Below are 22,569 nucleotides of genomic sequence, written 5' to 3'. Positions count from 1 at the left end.
AAAATGATACCGATAAAAACTTCAGATCACAGCGTAGAAAATTAGCCCTGTACATCCCTGTATACGGAAAAATTAAAAAGTTATAGGGGTCAGAAGATGATGATTTTAAACACAAACATTTTGGTGCATGTAGTTAAAAAAAATGTAAGTAGAAAAATTAAATAAAACCTATATAAATTAGGTATCTTTGTAACCGTATGGACCTACAGAATAAAGATATGGTGTCATTTTTACCGAAAAGTGCATTGCGTAGTATCGGAAGCCCCAAAAATTTACAAAATGTTTTTGTTTTTTTCCAATTATGCCCCACAAATAATTTTTTTTTCTGCTTTCACTATAGATTTTGTGGTGAAATGATTGATGTCATCACAAAGTACAGTTGGTGGCGCAAAAAAACAAGCCCTCATATGGGTCTGTAGGTGGAAAATTGAAAGCGTGTTCTGATTTTTAGAAGGTGAGGTGCAAAATACGAAAGTACAAAAAGGAAAAAAAATAATTAATACATTAAACAAATAAATAAATAAATTAAATAAATAAAAACAACAACACTATTTTTTTCTGCAGCCAGTAAGCAACCCAAGGACACTATTAGAATATTGAAACGCCTTTTCGCGATGTTTGTCCTCTGCAGGCAGCCATCCATGCCGAGTGCGTCACGTGAGGTAATGATGGGAAACCGGAAGTGAGCGCTGGTGTCGTGTGTGAGTGTGGTAGGAGACGGTATTGGTTAGTTTGAAGATCGCGGATAGAGCGGTGGAGCTCACACCACGTTACCCCCCCCACAAGCCCCCCGTTATCGGGGGTAGATTACGGAGACGGAGCGGGCCCTGTGTTGTGTCCTGTAGTGAAGCGGCCATCACCCCGTCATGAAGAGCAGCGTGGCGCAAGTCAGAGTGAGTATTGCGTCCTATCACAGCCCACTTTAACCGCGCTATACTGTTTAGTATTCTTTATGGCAATGTTTTCCTATCACTGTGCCTCCACCTGTTGCAAAACTACAACTCCCAGCATGCCCGGACAGCCAAAGGCTGTCCGGGCATGCTGGGAGTTGTAGTTTTGCAACAGGTGGAGGCACAGTGTTTGGAAAATACTGGTTTATGGTCATATCACATAGTGATCTCTAGCGTTGGTGGAACTACATCTCCCAGCTTGGTCTGACAGCCAGCAGCTGCCTGGGCATTCTGGGAGTTGTAGTCTTATGACAGCTGCTGAGCCACAGCTGATAGACATGTTCCATCTGAGCTGGCCTGTAGCTGAGTTAAAGGGGTTTTCCCATGTTTAAAAGTTGCCTCTAGCTGAACTACAACTCCCAGCATGCCAAGGCAGCACAATATCAATGTGGGTTGGTATACAATACATATCATTTCAGATGCTTTTATCCTAATAGCTGTCTTATTGTTGTTCCTTTTGTACACAAGGGGGGAGATTTATCAAAACCTGTCCAGAGGAAAAGTTGCTGAGCAACCAATCTCCTAAATTGCCCATAGCAACCAATCAGATGGCTTCTTTCATTTTGCAGAGGCCTTGTTAAAAATGAAAGAAGCAATCTGGTTGCTATGGGCAACTTTTCCTCTGGGCAAGTTTTGATCTTTTAGCTGATAAATTATTTTTTAGCTGTATATCTTTTATTATAGAAAAGAGTGTGTGTATGTATATGTATATATATATATATCTCAATTGTTTCCATATAGCTAAAATGACTTAAAGTGCCAGTAGTTTTCTTTTGTCCTGGAGACATGTCATTACTTTTGGTTTGGGGTCTGAGCACTCAGACACCGACCAATCACTACAACATACACCAGTGTTTCCCAACCAGGGTGCCTCCAGTTGTTGGAAAACTACAACTCCCAATATGTTTTGCAATGGCTGTAGGCACCCTGACAAGAAAACATTGACATACAGGGAGAGAAGCGACAGAAACCGTCTTGGTCATATGTCACTTCTCCCGGCACGTTCTAGCAGTCGGTTGGCGTCTGAACTTTTGGCATGCCGACATGTCAAAAGTTTTTTTTTAAAGTGACCGGAAACCTGTCATCACTTTCATGCTGCCTGAAACATGCAACATAAGGATGGATCTGTAGCCTCAGCCTGCCCATTGACCTTAAAGGGGTACTTTGCCAAAAAACATCTTCCGTGTTCGTGATGTCACCCCTCACCCCCTCCATTCTGGAGGGGCATCCAGAACACGGAAGCTTTCCCATTCGTGACATCACGCCCCCTCCGTTCGTGTCTATGGGAGGGGATGTGGCGGTTACTACGTAGGAGTCACACCCCCTCCCATAGACATGAATGGAGGGGGCGTGATGTCGCAAAAGCTTCAGTGTTCCGGACGCCCCTCCCATAGACATGAATACAGGGGGCATGGCAGCTGTAGTCACTAGTCATCTGGCATGGAGCGGAGCTCACTGTGTTCTTGGATGACTGGGGTGCCACTCCGGCGATCGCGGGGGGCCCCTGCAATCAGATATCTTATCTGCTATCCTTTGGATAGGAGATGAGATGTTTTTCGGCGGAGTACCCCTTTAAAGGAAAACGATCAGCCTGTTTACCCACACTATACCCAATACACTGCGTTTTGGTGTGGTTACACAGGAGTCAGACGATAGGTCACTTACTAAAATCCGTCCTGTATGTCTGGAGATATGTCCCCTATAAGGTCTTCCTCTTTATTTCCTGAATTGCGCACAGGAGGCGGGGCTACGCTGGCTCAATTTACATATGTATGTTCTGTGTCTCCTCCTCCTATTGACTCATGTTGCTGGTCACGTTAGTGCTCAGTCGGTGCATGCTCGCTATACAAAAAGCAGAGCGCTCACGTGAACAATGACAGGCGTCCCTAGGACGTAGAGACACAGAACATGCATATGTAAATTGAGCCAACAGAGCCCCGCCTCCTGTGCGCAATTTAGGAGATAAAGGGGAGGATTATATAGGGGACGTATCTCCGGACCTACAGATATTAGTAAGTGACCCACCGTCTGACTCCTGTTCACAGACACTATAACCCAGTGTATTGGGTTGTGGGTGACTGACTGACTGTTTTCCTTTAATTGATAGATCTCTCTCTATATCCTAACAGGGGGAGATTAATCAATCAAAGCCAGTAGGGTGGGGAGAAGCTGCCAGGGACCACCCTGATGACTCTTAGGGGCAGATTTATCAAAACCTGTGCAGAGGAAAAGTTGTCCAGTTTCTCATAGCGACCAATCCGATCGCTTCTCTCATTTTAGAAAAGTGAAAGAAGTAATCTGGTTGCTATGGGCGACTGGTCAACGTTTCCTCGGCACAGGTTTTGATAAATCTCCCCCATAGTTCATGCAGCATAAAAGTGATGACCTTTTGAAAGTAAGTTCCCTTTTGGGAGGGTTTCCTATTATAGGCCCCTATTACCTGACAGCCCCATAAACAAATGCCGTTCTTGAAGTTCTGGGTTCTTTTACATGGCTTATGAAAAAAAAGTGAGGTGCCGTAAAGCTTAACCTTTAATAATACTTCCTAAAAAAAATCACCCAATGATAAAACAGGTGTCTGAAATCAAAATAAACTGTCACCAAACCATATATAATATTGATAAAACTATATGCATCCTGCCATCTTGAATTACGGTAAATCAAAGTGACAAATGATCAATACGCGTATAAGCATAGGGCATTAGATGAATCATAAACCAACGGTGTACATGAGGAAACCCTGAACAATGTCCTTGGCTGCCATCGGCCATACATCCCTATTACATGGCGAGATGAGTGGCCGAAGATTTTTTTAGATGGGTGGAAACAACCTAATCATCTGACAGACTTTTATAGATCACCCTCTGGGAAACCCCTATAGATATAAATAAAGAGAATATTAGGTGCTTCTACCATTCCATTGAAATTTGTTATGAATCTAAGAGATGGCAAAAAAGTTAAGCCATGATGCTGCCGGCCACGTAACATGAGGTCACACAACAGGACATTGTCATGTGATATAATCAGTCATTAGTGTCTCCTCCTTTCTTCACCCCAACCCCGTATGTCAGTTACTGTCCCCTCATCTCCCCACTGTGTCCTCTCTTTAAAAAAAAAACACAAATTGTTTTACTTACCTCCGCCACTGTTCCCATGCTGATCCCCCCCCCCCCCCCCCCCCCATTCTGCCTCCAGTGTTCAGCATAGGATGCCTTCGGTCAGCGCTCCATTGTTCAGTATCTGATGCCTTCGGTCAGCGCTCCATTGTTCAGTATCTGATGCCTTCGGTCAGCGCTCCATTGTTCAGTATCTGATGTCTTCAGTCGGTGCTTCAGTGTCATGTGATCAGCAACCTCAGTGGTGACTTCATGCTGCTCACTGCATCCGCTGCTCTTGTAACACCGGAGCGATAACTGCAGGAAAAATGGGAGATTAGTGTAGGAACAGAGGCGGAGGTAAAACTTATTTTTTATTTATTCTTTTTTTTATGTACAATCCTTATTGAAAGGGTCTGACAAAAAAGCCACCATATAATTTAGTCGCCATGGCGACCTGGCTGCCAGCATTTGTGAAGCCCTGCCTTAGATGAGGACATGGCCTATTTTAGGCCTTCAGGGAATTGCTGTTTCTGACGTTTTAATAATTCTGTTGACCTTCCTGTATGAGGGCTCATTATGAGTTGGCTGTTTCACTGATACCCTTTTGAGGTACATTGAACTTATTAACTTTCATTTATATTTTTGAGGAGGGTGTTTAAAATCTGCCTTTTTTTTTCCAATAGTAATTTTTAGTGATCTCGTGATACCGATATCAGTTCTGCTCCCCATTTCTGTCATCAACATAGAGACCTGTAGAGGAGCATGTGACGTCACTCTTTTTCCTCCATAGTGTTACACTGTGCTTGGAGGGGTGCAGGCGCAGTGGAAGAGGTAGATTGACAAGAATGACACATGCTCTTCCATAGGACTCCATGATGCTGACAGCAGAACGGGGGAGCTGAGCTGCAGCACTGTAAAGGCATTGTAAATTGTACATTAGGCTGCTAGTACTATGTAAGGGGCAGGGGGTGTTACTACCTACAGTGCTGGGCTACAACTACCTACAGGGGGCACTTGACATAGGTGGGATTTCAGAAGAAGAGTGGAAACTGGTGTTAAAGAATATTAGAAGAACAACGATCAATGCAAATAATAGGGTGTCTTTTTTATGTTAGTATATCGGGCACAGTACTCACCGCAATTTTTGTATAAAATTAATGTTAGGGAGAATGCACAATGCCCCAAGTGTGGGTTTGAGGGAAGTAATTGGTTACATATGATATGGAATTGTACAAAGTTGCTAAAATTTTGGAGTGTAGTGTTTGAAACTATTAAAGTTAGAATAGGCGTGGTATTGCTCTTTGAACCTAAGGTTGCAATTTATGGACTAGAAACAATGGGAACGAAGCATACTGATCTCATACTTGGAGTATTAGGAGTGGCAAATAATTTGATTCTTAGGAAATGGTTGGCCCCAGCGGTTCCATCAAGGGAAGAATGGTTAGGAGGTATAAATAAGGTTAGAATTTATGAGTTGTTGTGGTTCAAGGACAGTGAAAGAAATAAAAAAATCGAGAATAAATGGCTACCCTGGGAGAAAGGAGAGAGCAGATAGTGAAAAGGAGAAAAGTGCAAGAGAGGAGTAGGGAAAGGAAGTCAATGGATTTCGGGCAGGCTGTCTTAAGGGGAGGGGGGAAAAGGGAAAAAAAACAAAAAAACTTGCACCAGTTGATTTGAATTTTTTTTTTTTTTTATAAAAAAAAAATAAAAAATACAGGGGGTGACTGCTACTCTCTATGGGAGCTGTTATTACCTACAGGGGACTGCTATTATTAGCTGTGGGTGGGGCTATTACCAACAAGAGGGGTCTGCTACTACCAACAGCTGCCTGCTAAATGGCTAGGGCAGGGAGAAGACAGAAGACTCTTGGTGACAACTGGAGAAGGGACAAGTAGCCATTACTGCTTGGACTTCAGGAGACTTAGAAAGCTGGGTGACAGACATTACATAGTGCAGTGCTCACACTACTTCCCCAGCTTTATATGTTCTGTCACCTACCTTTCCCAGTCTCCTGAAGAGAACATGGCTGGTGTAGCAGCCATATTGGACAAGTAAAGTAACGGATGATCACCAGTGGATGAGTGATAGTGGTTATGCCAGAAATGTATAGGTAGATACAACTCCATTTATACACAGTTCATAAATCTAAAAACCCCTCTTCCTAATAAAAAATCACCCTTTTTTCCCATTCTTTTAAATGAAAATAATTAAACAAAATGCTTGAAAAACTGTCATATAACATTAAAGGTAATCTGACTGCACTAAACTGACAATACATGTGTGGGTGACCCTGTTTTCAATGCTGCTTACCGTGCAAAAATTTGTGCAGCCTTTCATTTTAGTGAAACCTGCTGGATCACAGACAGACCCTGGGTTGGACCTGAACCTTGTTTAGCATAAGTTTCTACTTGGTTTTTTGTCCTGCGTTTTTTGGATTGAAAAAAACTCCAGTGCAATTTCCTTCATCTGGCGTCTTTCTAGCATGTTTTCTGGCGTTTTTTCATTTGTGTGGAAATTGCATTTTTGGCTCCTTAGGCGTTTTTTTTTATTTTTTTTTCTGTTACCCAAAATTTGTTGGGTACAAAAAAAAATTTAGGAAAAAAAAAGGGTGCAGTAGTGATGGAAAAAAATGTATTTAATGAAATTTATATTTTTTATAACAACATTTTAATTAATTTTTAATAAAGTGTGTGTTTTTTTTTAAATCTTTTTTTGAATTTTTTTGGGTAGTACTACTACTCCCAGTATGGAACACACTGTTCCATCATGGGAGTAGTAGTACCTGTACTAATAGACATATCGCCCTATGCGATCGTCCATAATATAGCAGAGATGCGGAGCAACTCTATACAGCGCTCACATCTCTGCACTATACTCTGGCCATTGATGTGAATAGAACATCACTCATTCATATTTTGCGCCCAGGGTGGGGATTGGCCGGATGATTGCAGCCAATCACAGCTCTCAGAGGGAAATATGAATGAGTGATGTTCTATTCGTATCACTGGCCGGAGTATAGTGCAGAGATGTGAGTGCTGTATAGAGCCGCTCCACATCTCTGCAATAGACAGGAGGAACAACGGATGTCAGTAGTGATACCCGCTGTGATCTTTCTTTAACTGCAGGTACTACTACTTCCATCATGGCGCACGCTCTGTTCCATGTTGGGAGCTGTAGTACCTGCAGTTAAGGAACGATCACAGCGGATGTCACTCCTGACACCACATATGATCCTCCTGTATAATGTATAGATGCGGCCGCTCTTCTATGGTCCCCTGCACTGACTTATAAATACACCTATTCATATTTCCCACAGAGTTGTGATTGGCTGGAACGATCTGGCCAATCACAGCTCACTGCGGGAAATATGAATAGGTGTATTTATAAGTCAGTGCAGGGGACCATAGAAGAGCAGCCGGCCGCATCTATACATTATACAGAAGGATCGCAACGGACCCGGGGCAATCTGTGAATTAGTACAGGTACTTCTACTCCCATCATGGAACAGTGTATCACCTAAAAAGTGAAAAACACACACACACTACATTTTTATTATTGTCGGCAATATTTTCGTGCCCTGCCGACCCACAGAAATTGATCCCTGTTTAAAAATGTTGTTATAAAAAAGAGATCATTTTTGTTAAATACAATTTAACAAATGCCAAACTGAAAAATGCCAAGTGGAAAAAGAATTTTGTGATTTCTCATTGATTTACAGCTAACATCTGGCCGCAGCATGTTTTGGCTGAAAAAACGCCATGTGGCAGAATTGGCGTTTTATTGGCGTTTTCCCCTCCAAAAAATCAGTAGAAACTTAGCTTAATGATCTCTTATGACCCTTGTTACTTTGCCATATATACATTCGATTAATTTCCGCTATCTTTGGCAGCATCAGATGACGATCTAATGAGTATATTAGTTGTTCCACCAACATGCTGGTGAAATATGTACCTGATCCTTTTATCTCTGCTGTGATAGGCTGCCAGTAGAGATGTCTGGGAGAAGCTTATTTCTATCTCCCTATTGAGCACATGAAGGTTTATGGCCTTCTAGTCTCTTCTATGGTGGATGTAACAATATGTAAACAGAAAATAAGAATTACTAAAATAAAATGAATTTGATAAAACATTCTTTCAAATGCTTCCACCAATTTCTAAGTTTTATTCTTGTTTTCAGAATTCTTCCAGTTATGACAGAAGAGACACTTACAGTTCTCGACATGGAAGTTCTTCACCAGAGGACAGGTATGCAGCGTTATTCATCTTGTGTTATCCTATTGTTCCTTTTATATTTAATGCTATCATCCAAGTGCAACAACAAACTTTGCATTTGTTCCTGGACATATGAAGCTTATGTTGTCCTCTCAGTCTAATAGCAGCTGAATTTGAACTTTGTGCCTTATGTTTATCACACTAGGGATGTGGGAATCCTATCGCCCGACACCCGGGACAAGTAGTTTTGGGCGCTGGGCAGGTAAATTTTTCATAGATTTAGCCCTGTATTGGGCTAGCAGGGCCGGACCGACTTCGGAAATCTCACCTCACACCGGCGCTCAGAGTGTATAGAGGGGGCGGCGGCCTCCAGCTGATTTCAGTAGCCGGGGGCCGCTGCTCAGAGGACCCACCCCGTGCCCCAGTCTGTCCTCCTTCACACAGAAATCCTCCCCGTGCAGTGCAGTCTGTCCTCCTCACACACAGCAGTCATTATGGAGGTCAGGAGCTGTGCACAGACGTCCTCTCCTCTCTCCCCCCTGCTCTGTGTTTTCCCCATGCAAACTTGCAGCCTCCCCGTGGTAGACGAGGTCCTGTGGAGACAGATCAGGGGGAGGGGGATGGAGCTGTGTGCGGGAGAGGGGAGGAGCTGTGTACGGAGCTGTGTTCGTCCTCGCTCTCCCCCTGCTTCTTGTGTAATGTAGAAGCAAGTGAGTGTGAAGCAGTGTGAAGCTCAGGTGAGGAGGCCGAGCATGCAGGCGGCGGGAAGGGTGGTTGTATATGTATGTAATGTATAATTTGGGGGGGGGGTGTATTAGCGGCGGGTGTATGTATGATGTGTGCATGTGTATGGTGTATAGGTATGGTTTGAGTGTGTGTATGATGTCTGTGTATGTAATGTATGATGGGGAAGCAGCGGCGGGTGTATGTATGATGTGTCTGTATGTATGTAATGTATAATATAGGGTTCAGTGGCCGGTGTTTGTATATGTATGATGTGTCTATGTATGAGGTGTGTGTGTGTGTTATGTATAATATAGGGGCAGTGGCCGGTGTATGTATGATGTCTATGTATGTATATACTGTATAATATAGGGGGCAGTGGCCAGTGTATCTATGATGTGTCTATGTATGATGTATGTATATACTGTATAATATAGGGGGCAGTGGACGGTGTTTGTATATGTATGATGTGTCTATGTATGTATATACTGTATAATATAGGGGGCAGTGGCCAGTGTATGTATGTATGTATGATGTGTCTATGTATGATGTATGTATATACTGTATAATATAGGGGGCAGTGGCCCGGTGTATGTATGATGTGTCTATGTATGATGTATGTATATACTGTATAATATAGGGGGCAGTGGCCCGGTGTATGTATGATGTGTCTATGTATGATGTATGTATATACTGTATAATATAGGGGGCAGTGGCCCGGTGTATGTATGATGTGTCTATGTATGATGTATGTATATACTGTATAATATAGGGGGCAGTGGCCCGGTGTATGTATGATGTGTCTATGTATGATGTATGTATATACTGTATAATATAGGGGGCAGTGGCCGGTGTATGTATGATATGTGCATGTATGTTAGGGATGTAAGAAAAAATCGATTCTCGCGATAATCGCGATTTTTCATTTGCCGATACAGAATCGATTCAAAATATTTTTGAATCGATTCTTTTAGGGATGTGGAATTTTTAATAAAACGCACTTTATCTTACCTGCCAACGAGCCCCCGGAGCTCCGGTACAGGTGTTCGGTCCCCGGGCTGTATTCTTCTTACTTCCTGTTAGTCCGGCACGTCACATGGAGCTTCAGCTTATCACTGGCCGCAGCGATGTCCCGCATCCGCTGGTGATAGGCTGAAGCTCCATGTGACGTGCCGGACTAACAGGAAGTAAGAAGAATACAGCCCGGGGACCGAACACCTGTACCGGAGTGTACCGGAGCTCCGCGGGCTCGTTGGCAGGTAAGATAAAGTGCGTTTTATTTTATTTTGCAGCCCGGACGGGATAACATGAGAAAAGTGAGCACCGGAGTACTAGATCGCCGCTGTCAAAGCTGACAGCGGCGTCTATTGGGATCTATGAATGCTCCCAGGTGGGCGATATATCGCGATGTATTGTCACCTAGACGGTATCGCGATATATCGCGATATATCGAATCGCCACACTGGTATCGCGATTCGAATCGAATCGCCAAATTCTTGGCGATTCACACCCCTAATGTATGTATGTATGTTTTGTACAGGGGCGGATTGACAAGTGCTGCTGCCAGTTGTGCTATCTAATTTTTTATTTTTAGTGGCTTCTGGTCACCCGCACTAAACTGCACCCCCAGAATCCCCCCCCCCCCCTTCATACTCACCCGCCAACCAAGAGCCCCACGGATGCACGCAAACACGCCCGAACCAAAACTACAACTTCCAGCATGTTGTACCATAACCTAAATTGTAGAACTATAAAGTGTAACATGCTGGGAGTTGTAGTTTTGGTTTGTGTCAGCTGTAGAGCCATAGTCTGTGTCAAAGAATACTGGGAATTACAGTTAGTAACTACAACACCCAGCATGCCCTGATGCAGCCTATGGCTCTGCAGCTGACATGAACCAAAACTACAACTCCCTGCATGTTACACTTTATAGTTCTACAGTTTAGGTTAACATGCTGGGAGTTGTAGTTTTGGTTCGTGTCAGCTGCAGAGCCATAGGCTGCATCAGGGCATGCTGGGTGTTGTAGTTACTAACTGTAATTCCCAGTATTCCTTGACACAGACTATGGCTCTACAGCTGACACAAACCAAAACTACAACTCCCAGCATGTCCTACAATAACCTTAACTGTACTACTATACAGTGCAACATGCTGCAACACCCACAGAACCATAGGCTGCATCAGGGCATGCTGGGTGTTGTAGTTATCTAGTAACTAAATGCAGCTTCCAGCATTTTCTGACACATAAATTAGAGTAAATAAAATTCACCACACAAACTGGAGAAGCAGAACACCCCGCCCCCACTCCCCCTTCCCCTCCAGTAACTCAGTGTTGTTCACTGTTATCCAATCAAAAGACTCCGTGTATAAGTCCCTATGAAGACTGAAAAATTGTGATTAAAATATTTTAAAAAGTGCGTATATATGTGAATAAGCCCCTTTCCTAATAAAACTTCTGATAATAAATGGTTCCGATAAAAACTACAGATCACGACACATAAGATTACCCTCATACATCCCTGTATATGGAAAAATTGGAGTTATAGGGGTCAGATGGGGGGGGGGGGGGCTTGCCTCGGGTGTAAAAGGAGCTACAGCTCTCCCGCCGTTAATAGCCTGGCATGCTGCGATCGCCAAGGCCGCCTATTAAACCATTAGATCACCGCTGTCTAAGTTGACAGCAGTGTCTAAAGGGATCTTATATCCATCCCTGGTGGTCTAGTGGGAGGGATCAGACTATTTTGGTTGAAAATATTTTATCTACCAGGACAAGTGGATTTTCTTGAGGGACAAGTAGATTGTGTTCCGCTTTAGTCCCTTGGACAAGTAGTTTTTTTTTTTTTTCAAATTTCCGCACCCCTGCACACACAATTTTACGTTATACACAGATGCTTAGTAAAGTCTGCTACAGCTGTGAAAAGTAAGCTATTAGATAGATGTAACAGAACTTGACCTGTAAGTCTGGCTTTGGAGTTCTGAACCAGTTTCTGGATGAATAGAGCAGAATAGCATAGTGCATGCTTAGTAACTTTTTTAGAGAACAATTTCAGGAAGTTGTTTAAGCAGTTGTAGTACTACAGTCAGTGTAATGAATGTTGTCATTTGTATTTATAAATAAATATGGTTTTTGTAGGTCTAGAGAAAGAGACAGGTCACTTTCTCCATGTGATAGAGGCTACTCTGATCGCACTAGAGGCTACAGAGACCGTGACCGATATGATGATGAGAGGCCAAGAAATGGAAGATATGAGAGATCAGAATACAAAAGGTATGTTTTTGATGTAGTATCTGGGAAGTACTACTTCCCATGTACACACAACAGCTTATTCTGACAAGCTAATTGTGTAAATAAATATCATGACCTGCTTTGCAAAGGATCCAGACAAATCTTATTGCGTTGTTCTTTTTCTGGGCATAACTCAGTAAAAGAAAACATAAACCATATGAAGCCTGATGACATGTGATCTGCTCCAGTAAATGGGATATCTTTCATTTTTATGTTATTAGTAAGAAATGTGATATTTACAGATTTTTCTTTAATCCTGTGCTAGGGATCGGGATCGAGATAGATCAAGACAAGATCCAGACAGAGATTCAGATAGAAATCAAGATAGAAGATCACCACCTCCATCTAGGAATGAAGAGAGATCAGAAGCACAAGAGTCCACTGAGCCTCCAGTGAAGAAAAAGAAAGCTGAAATAGATCCCATTCTTACTCGTACGGGTGGAGCTTATATCCCACCTGCTAAGCTGCGTATGATGCAAGAACAAATAACTGACAAGAGCAGGTAAGTGGCCTTACAATGCTCAGACTGGGGTCTTGAGTGGTTTTGCTACTTTAAAGGAGTACTCCGGGATAAGAAAACTTATCCCCTATCCTAAGGATAGGGGATAAGTTTCAGATTGCAGGGGGTCCGACCGCTGGGGCCCCCCGCGATCTCCCGTAGGGGGCCACAACAGGCAGCGGCCAGGGGCTGTGTCCGACCACCGCATGACGCGGCAGCCGACACGCCCCCTCAATACATCTCTATGGGAGAGCCGTAGCGCTGCAATAAGCACGGCATCATGTGGTGGTCAAAATGAGCTATTTCGGCAAAGAGCCGAGAGCCCGTACAGGAGATCATGGGGGGGGGCCCAGCGGTCGGACACCACCGCGATCTGAAAGTCATCCCCTATCCTTAAGATAGGGGATACGTTTTCTTATCCTGGAGTACTCCTTTAAGATAGTCTGTCATCGGAAAGTGACTTGTTTTACTTTTTTTTTTACTAGTGTGGTTTCTCAATGTTTCCTGGTACATATTGTGTAGAGAAAAGTGTGTGTGTGTGTGTGTGGGGGGGGGTGTCTTCTCATCACAAAAGACAGGATTGCAGTGAAATGTAACATCTATGTATAGAAAACTATTTTCCCACTATTAACTATAGTTGCGGTTGACAGCTCCATGCTCCCCCCTCCCTGTCCACTGACCACTACACAGGTCACATAGCATGTCTAGAACACTTTACCATAGTTGGTCTTTATTGTGTTATATTTACTGTACACTTTAGAACAATTTTTGCTGAAGATGCTGACCATCTAATGTTTATAAGGGATGTCCTAATTTCCTCAGATGTTTGGTGGATGGCTGACTGTTGTATTTCGACCTATCTAGTCTTTTTGTGTTTGGAGACGAGCTGCTGCCAACAGAAACCTCTGCACTGGCCCACTTTCCCTCTCCATTCAGAACACACACTCGTTTTAGCCTACCACAGGCGTATGGGGAAGGTCCTCAGGAAGAATAGTGGTTGGATGAATGAGCATTTGGGTCACAACTGTCTAATTTAAAGGGTTATTCTCATGGTTTTTAAAGAACATGCCTTCCAAGGAACCTCTATCCTGTCTGTGGCTGGGAAGCCAACAACAGCCAAGCCAGCTGTCTTATGCCATGTTTGTAACTATCTGTAACTTTAATGGGAGCTTTGCTGATTTCTCCCATAACTCCCATTAATGCCTAAAGGGGCTCTGTCATTTTAACAAACATTACGTACATCACTAGTACACACTAGTATATCTTCTTAGACAAAAACGCCTTTCTTCAACCCAATCAGAATACCTCTCTTACTTGAGCTGATGTTGTGGTGAAATGAGTACTCCCAATCAACAGCAAAATCAGTTTTTTGTTTTGTACGCTCCCCCCCCCCCCCCCCCCCCCAGATGTGGTAGGTAAGCAAGTGCATTATAGTTATAAAACTGCAAATGAGTGTGCAGCTCACAAACCAAAAATCCGAGGATATAACTGGTTATATGCCGAAACCCAACTGCCAGAGGTAAAATATGTAAGAAAAAATTGTATAACCAATCCTTGAAGGTTTTTACCCCAAAATAGGTACACAATGATATTCAATTTAGTAATACTTCAATTATGGTTAATTATTTTTATTATTAAAAATGAGTAAAACAATATAATAACAGTACTAATATTATCCTGGCACAGGTATATAAAAACAGGTGAGAAACCACTGGGCCCTAGTGGTATTAATCACCAAAAACTTTGTATTCAGGCAACCATATAATATATCATAGATATTGCTGGATATCCCAGTCTGGAAAAAGATATTTAAAGTCCTCTTCAATGTAGCTGATAAAAAAGGGCTTTTGCAATAGATGTTGTGGCAAATAAAGTCTTTGTAGTAGATGTTATAATAAATAATGTAACATATGTGTTGTTACTTGTTGCAGTCTTTTGACTGTTATAGTCTTTTATCTGAGCCGTATAGAACACTGCTGGTACAAAAATATCTCACCCGCTTCTGACACATGTTGTCCTCTCCGCTCACCACACGCCGACAGCATTGGCACAGGGCGGCACTGATGTAAGGATGAACCTGTGCAGGGGTACGTTTGGCACAACGTCCCCAGTAGCCTCCGTACTGCTCCTGTGTTGTGGCTTACAGGGCGGGCACAGCGTTGGCGTTCCTCGTGGTGGATGTAATGGAGTCTCAGGGCGGATGGATAGATGGATCTCTCCCGGCAGGTTCTGGCTGAGGCAAAACACAATGAAGATCCGGACCAGACCGTGGCTGCAGTGGTTGCAGATTTTAATGGATAAGTGTCGGTGCCAGGTTCACACCATAAGCATATTGCAAGGTGCGATAGTGGATATAACTCTTCCTAGACGCGTTTCAGGGTTCTTCTGCTATATATAAATGTAGTTACATTTGCCTGAATTCCTACTGAAGAAAGGGTCGTGCGATACATAGCCGAAGAACCCTGAAACGCGTCTAGGAAGAGTTATATCCACTATCGCACCTTGCAATATGCTTATGGTGTGAACCTGGCACCGACACTTATCCATTAAAATCTGCAACCACTGCAGCCACGGTCTGGTCCGGATCTTCATTGTGTTTTGCCTCAGCCAGAACCTGCCGGGAGAGATCCATCTATCCATCCGCCCTGAGACTCCATTACATCCACCACGAGGAACGCAAAAGCTGTGCCCGCCCTGTAAGCCACAACACAGGAGCAGTACGGAGGCTACTGGGGACGTTGTGCCAAACGTACCCCTGCACAGGTTCATCCTTACATCAGTGCCAGCCCTGTGCCAATGCTGTCGGCGTGTGGTGAGCGGAGAGGACAACATGTGTCAGGAGCGGGTGAGATATTTTTGTACCAGCAGTGTTCTATACGGCTCAGATAAAAGACTATAACAGTCAAAAGACTGCAACAAGTAACAACACATATGTTACATTATTTATTATAACATCTACTACAAAGACTTTATTTGCCACAACATCTATTGCAAAAGCCCTTTTTTATCAGCTACATTGAAGAGGACTTTAAATATCTTTTTCCAGACTGGGATATCTGGCAATATCTATGATATATTATATGGTTGCCTGAATACAAAGTTTTTGGTGATTAATACCACTAGGGCCCAGTGGTTTCTCACCTTTTTTTTTATAAACCTGTGCCAGGATAATATAAGTACTGTTATTATATTGTTTTACTCATTTTTAATAATAATAAAAATAATTAACCATAATTGAAGTATTCCTAAATTGAATATCATTGTGTACCTATTTTGGGGTAAAATCCTTGAAGAATTGGTTATACAATTTTTTCTTACATTATAGTTATACTTTTATCCTGAGCTGCAAAGATCTTTAGGGAAAGAATTTAATAGAGAAGAATTAATGGGCAGGAAGAAGGAACTGTGAGGAGATTAAAATGGAATGTGTCTATTATAGAATAGTCTAATGTATACAGAAGGATCTGCCTCCGTATGAGTTGCACATATCTTAATTGTAGGCTTCGCGGTTTTCACATGAACATAGAATGAGTGATACAAATATTTCACACAAATCAGACTGCAGGAACCACACAATATAAAGGAAAATGACTGAGGCTTAAGTTCCTTACTAAAGCTTTAATTGTATGAGAGGTGGGTGGAAAGGGAGCGTGAACAGGAGTCGTATGAAAGGGGACCAGCTGGCGGGGTTTCTAGGAATCAAGTGGGAGTCATTATTAAATGTACAGATTAGCAAGAGGCTGGAGAACAAGATGTGACAGAACCACATTCTAAGGTGTCTTATGGGGAAAACAACCATTGCTTTTAAATGCTCAGTAAGCCTAAGTGTAGTTGTCTTATTGTGTCGATAAAATGGAATTGTATGTCTATATACACACTTTATTATTTTCTATTAAAGTTCTCAAATACCAACCTGTCTGTGCAACGTGTCAATAGTTTATCTGAATCAAAGTAACTCCTGAAAGGGGTTATCCAGTTAATAAAAAATGTATTTAAACCAGTTGTGGCCGGTGATAGGCTGGGTGGGCTATCAATGCCAAGACTAATTGTTTCAGAAGATGGGGGACTGCCGGGGCACTGTGCAGGAGATCGCAGGGGGTCCCAGTAGTCAGACCCATCACCTCCATGCACATTTTTTCTTTTCAGATCATCTGGTGCCAGAAAGTTAAACAGATTTATAAATTACTTATTTTAAATATCTTAATCCTCTCAGTACTTATCAGCTGCTGACACCTCTGTTCATGTGCCATAGGTTTTTAAGACTGGACAACCATAATAGTCAATGGGTAGCAAAATCAGCTGCAAAAAATCTGTTGAAAAATACACAAGTGTGAGCATACCCTTATCACGGAATAAAAATAGAGCTTGCCTTCCCCCCCCCCCCAAAAAAAAAAAAAAACAGTACCACACCTGTCCTCGGGTTGTGTGTCATATTACTACTTGGCTCCATTTACTTTAATGAAACTGAGCTGCAATACCACACATAACCTGAGGACGTGGGTGGTGCTGTTTTGGAAGATATCATCTTAGTTTTTTAAAAATCCTGGATAACCCCTTTCATGTCCTTAAACAAATACTACCAAAATATAAGCCCGGGGTCTGACTGTTGAAACTGATGTTGCAGTCAGGACAATACAATGGAGTTTATTGCTTTTTCCCAAGTGTATCATGGATCTTGATTTTCTTCTTTCGGCACTGAGGTGTTTCTTCTTTTTTTCCTAAACAGTTTAGCTTACCAGAGAATGAGCTGGGAGGCATTGAAGAAGTCAATCAATGGTCTCATCAACAAAGTGAACGTATCTAACATTGGGAATATTATCCAGGAACTCCTGCAGGAAAACATTATTCGGGGCAGGTAAGTGTTCTTTCTTTATTCTTATGTAAATTCTTGTGCTTTTGAAAAAAACAAAATAAAATCTTTTACATTTATTAACACATATCTTGTGCGGTGTATCTGGCCCTCTGTCACATTAGGCCTCACTTACATGTATTGTGATGCTCTATGGTCTTCAGGCATCAAACTTCTGCAGTTTCTTCTGAAGTACTTACTATAGTTTGTAATATTGCTTTCTAGGATAAAGTAGAGCTGCATTGAGTCATTTGAGCATTTGTAAGTTTAGATTGTATTCTGATTATGGAAAACTGTGTGCGCTCGTATAGGTTTTGTATGGTAAACATTGTCTTTTATCATCTTTTGTAGAGGTCAGCTGTCTAGATCTATTCTCCTTGCTCAGAGCGCTTCTCCCATTTTTACACATGTCTATGCTGCTGTGGTGTCCATTATCAACTCCAAGTTCCCTCAGATTGGAGAACTCATTCTAAAGAGGCTCATCCTAAATTTCCGTAAGGGATACAGAAGAAATGATAAGGTATGTTATAACCTGCATGCCCCTGCTTAATTTTTAAGCAGTATTTCCTTGGTATATTCTGAAAGTTATGCTATAAATGGTTCATTTTACTTATTTACAACATAACTGCTACATAAAGGGATTATGGGGCTACTTGATGAAATTCATATCCTGCTAGGGGTGGGAATTTTTTTTTATACGTACCTAGCCCTGGTTCCCTGTAGCTCCCATCTGCCTCCATCCTGTCCCCCGTTCTTCTGTCTTCTTAATTTTTTTGAGACAAGTGCTTTATGCAGGACTGGGCCTCAGCAGTGTCCTGTATTGGCCACTGATTAGCTGAACTGCAGCCTGGGAGGATTTCTGGCAATTTTGGGTTAAGGCCATGGTAACCTATAGGTTGCAATATAACCACATTCACTGTTGCTGAGATGTAGCACAATGCAGCAGTTTAACACAGCAATCTTTGCCTAAGCTTAATTTAGAATTCCTTCAATAGAATACATGAAAGTTGGCTTTACTAATCCAGACAACCTCTTTAACCCCTTAAGGACTCAACCCATTTGGACCTTAAGGACTCAGACAATTTTATTTTTATGCTTTTGTTTTTTCCTCCTCCCCTTCAAAAAATCATAACTTTTATATTTTCATCCACAGACTAGTATGAGGGCTTGTTTTTTGCGCGACCAGTTGTCCGTTGTAATGCCATCACTCACTTTACCATAAAATGTATGGCGCAACCAAAAAAATACTATTTGTGTGGGGAAAGTAAAAAGAAAACCGCAATTTTGCCACTTTTGGAAGGTTTTGTTTTCACACCGTACAATTTATGGTAAAAATGACATGTGTTTTTTATTCTCTGGGTCAATACGATTAAAATTATACCAATGATTATACGCTTTTCTATTACTGTTGCGCTTAAAAAAAATCGCAAACTTTTAAACCAAATTAGTACGTTTAAAGTCCCCCTATTTTGAAGACCTATAACTTTTTAATTTTTCCGTATAAGCGGTGGTATGAGGGCTAATTTTTTGCGCCGTGATCTGTAATTTTTATTAATACCATGTTTGCTTATACAAAACTTTTATTACATTTTTTATTAATTTTTTTTGGGAATAAAATGTTATAAAAAAGCAGCTATTTTGGACTTTTTTATTTTTTTTTACGTTCACGCCGTTCACCATAAGGAATCATTTACATTTTATTTTAATAGTACGGATATTTACGCACGCGGCGATACCAAATATGTATATAAAATAATTTATTTTCACTTTTTGGGGGTAAAATAGGGAAAATGGGACAATTTAAATTTTTATTGGGGGAGGGGGTTTTTCAAATTTTTTTTTTAACATTTATTTTTACACTCTTATAGTCCCCATAGGGGTCTATTTATAGCAACCATTTGATTGCTAGTCCTGTTCAGTGCTATATATAGGACACAGGACTGATCAGGGTTATCGGTCATCTTCTGCTCTGGTCTGCGGGAAGGCAGATCAGAGCAGAAGACTCCCGGAAGACAGCAGAGGCAGGTGAGGGGACCTCCGTCTGCCGTGCAGGATGATCGGATCGCCGCGGCAGCGCTGCGGGCGATCCGATCATCCTGTTAAGTGATCGCGATGCTGCAGATGCCGTGATCTGTATTGATGATCTGTATTGATGATTGATGATCTGTATTACCGGCGGGTCCCTGGCTGCGATCCACAGCCGGGATCTGCCGCGCATGATGCCGGCATCGCTACGATGCCCGCGGTTATGCTCAGGACGTAAATGTACGTCCTGGTGCGTTAAGTACCACATCTCCAGGACGTACATTTACGTCCTGTGTTGTTAATGGGTTAAAGTGTCAATTAAAACGTGAAAAGTTTTTCAATTAAAACACTGACGTGAAAAGTTTTAAACGGTTGGGGTCTCTGTGTTCAGACCCCCACAATCATTACAACAAGCGGGGAGAAGGGCGTGACTGTGCGCTTTACACTTTTTGCTGCAATGTTCTTCCATTTGCACTAGGAGAGTGCCATCATAAGTAGTGACTTGGTAGGGGTCTAAATACTCAAAACCCAAAAGTTTAACATGTTTAATTCCTACACTAAAGAAATTTCAGCTGATAACTAAACTTATCTTTTTTTTTTTTTCTGTAGAAACTTTGTTTAACGGCTTCAAAGTTTGTTGCTCATATCATTAATCAGAATGTGGTAAGTGAAATGTTCTGTTCTCTTTATGTAATAGTGTTACTGTAGCATTTAGCTGAAGACTAGGAGAGAGATTTGTCAAAACCTGTCCAGAAGAAAAGTTGCTGAGTTGCCCATAGCAACCAATCAGATCTTTTCTCTCATTTTTCAGAGGCCTTTTCAGAAATGAAAGACGCAATCTGGTTGCTATGGGCAACTCGGCAAATTTTCTCTGGACAGGTTTTGATAAATCTCCCCCTAGAAGTGTAATCTTTTCAGACAATTCTATTTTTCTTATTTTCTTTCTTCTGTCTTGCGGAATTTTGGTGTATTTTACAGTAATATCCTGATTAATTTGTATATAATTGTTGGCTGCTACACTGCTTAACTGGAAATGGTGTTTTTTCTAATGGGAATTTAACACCTAGCTTCTCCCTGGAGAATCATGGTGTCTTATTACCTCTGTTCTAGTAATCCCAGGAATGCTGCACCCATCGATTTTTAAACCTTTATCCATATCCTGTGGATAAGGGATAAATGTAAGTAGTCAGTAGACCTCTTTCAAGGACCAGCACATTTCTTTATGGGAAAGTTTAGGGAGGGACTGATGGCTGTTTGCAAGTGAGTTGTAACCGTAGCCATGTTGGGCATTGGATTTTTGCTTAAAGGAGTTCCCAAGGATAAGCAAACTTATATAGTTTCAGATCGCGGGGGGGGGGCCCGACTGCTGGGGCCTCCCACGATGTCCTGTACAGGGCCCTGGCAGTCAGTGACAAGGGGGCGTGTCTGACCGCCACATGACATGGCAGCCAACACGCCTCCTCAATACATTTCTATGGGAGAGCTGGAGCGCTGCATTCAACAGTCTCCACCTCTGCCATTTGAAAAGTATTGAAGGGGCGTGTCGGCCGCCACGTCATGCGGTGGTCTTAACACGCTATTTCGGCACGGGAGCCCCAGCGGTCTAACCGTCTAACCCCCCCCCCCCCCCCCGTGCGATCTCAAGCTTATCCCCTATTTCTTATCCCGGAGTACTGTACTTCTTTAACCACTTCTTCAGGGTACGTGTGGTCATAGCTTAAACTTGCTTATCAGAATGATCTGATGCCCAGAGGACATCAGTTTACTCACCGCTATACCCATGGGGGTATGTGCAGAGCATTGCATCCTAGTGTCTGTACTACAATGAATAGGGAGGGGGGGATGGGAACACTACTTAGTCACAGGTACTCTTTAATGTCAGTCTATGAAGAAAAAAGCATGATCGCACTCACCCGGAAAGAATAAAAGGTCCTCTCTGTTGAAAAACTTCTTTAGAACATTCCAGTGCTTGGGTAGAGAGCTGAGGCGAGGCAACATTCCTTTCGCGGTTTTGCCCGCTTTATCAAGCCTGCTCAACGTCACTTGTGTGCACCTTTTTACCTGGCGCGGCTAGTGACGTCACGATCAGAGGAACAGGTAGGGTGGGGGAGGGGAGGGGAGTGCAGGGAGGGAATGGGAGGGGAAGGAGGAAAAAGAGGTGGGTGGGGGAAGGGGACAGAAAAATGGGAAAAAGAAAAAATGATGCATGTATGCTATAATAATGATAATCTGCACTTATCATTGACAAAGAAAAGCATTTAGTTTGTTTCATTTAGACCCAAATTGCCTAGTGCATTAGTGCGTGCTATCCATATAGCTGTGCATCTTCGGAGGGCATTAACTCTGTCATTTTCACTGTTTATACATTCCAAGCCGATGAATTTTAAGGCATTGCTGTTCCCTTTGTGCACAGATCTTATGTGTTCTATCATTTTACTTGCTCCAACTTTTGTAATGATGGAACGTAGATGCTCACAGAACCTTGTAAACAGACATCTAATAGTAGATCCAATATAGTAATGTCCGCAGTCACAATATAAGCAGTAGACAATGTATTTCCACCGGCAACAGATACATTGCTTGATATGTACTTCATATCCTCCTATCTTGAAGGTAGTGTTTTTTGTAATTTGGGAACAATAAGGACAATTACCACAAGGAAAGTTTCCTATTGGTTGACACCGAGTCAGTCAATTCTGTTCCTTTTTTTTTTCTGGAACAAAAGCACTAGTGACAAGTACTTTTTTGATCATTTTACTGCGTCTAAAGGCAATGGTTTGTTTATTTTTGGCTTTTGGTCTTATGTCTGCATCTTCAGCTATAATGTCCCAATATTTGTGTATTGTTTTTTTGATCTGATCAGCCATTGGACTATAATTAAAGGAGAACACGAAGCGATTTTTTTTCTTTCTATGTTTGTGATCTTT

At 42.1% G+C, this 22,569-nt stretch overlaps 1 protein-coding gene across 1 annotated transcript in view; it reads left to right on the top strand.

Annotated features, from left to right (window-relative positions):
* Window positions 1–654: 654 nt before the first annotated feature.
* Window positions 655–22,569, top strand: part of CWC22 (CWC22 spliceosome associated protein homolog) — a 94,587-nt gene continuing 72,672 nt past the window's right edge. The window contains exons 1-7 of the mRNA XM_056535070.1: window positions 655–893; window positions 8,225–8,292; window positions 12,117–12,251; window positions 12,535–12,771; window positions 17,495–17,623; window positions 17,969–18,137; window positions 20,252–20,305. Of these exons, the coding sequence (XP_056391045.1) occupies window positions 867–893; window positions 8,225–8,292; window positions 12,117–12,251; window positions 12,535–12,771; window positions 17,495–17,623; window positions 17,969–18,137; window positions 20,252–20,305 (819 nt within the window). The 5' untranslated portion in view covers window positions 655–866. The remainder of the gene's footprint in view (window positions 894–8,224; window positions 8,293–12,116; window positions 12,252–12,534; window positions 12,772–17,494; window positions 17,624–17,968; window positions 18,138–20,251; window positions 20,306–22,569) is intronic.

This window comes from Hyla sarda, chromosome 8, assembly GCF_029499605.1.
Source record: "Hyla sarda isolate aHylSar1 chromosome 8, aHylSar1.hap1, whole genome shotgun sequence".
Taxonomy (NCBI): domain Eukaryota; kingdom Metazoa; phylum Chordata; class Amphibia; order Anura; family Hylidae; genus Hyla; species Hyla sarda.
The sequence above is the reverse complement of the archived record's forward strand: the minus strand, read 5'-3'. Positions and strand labels throughout refer to the sequence as shown.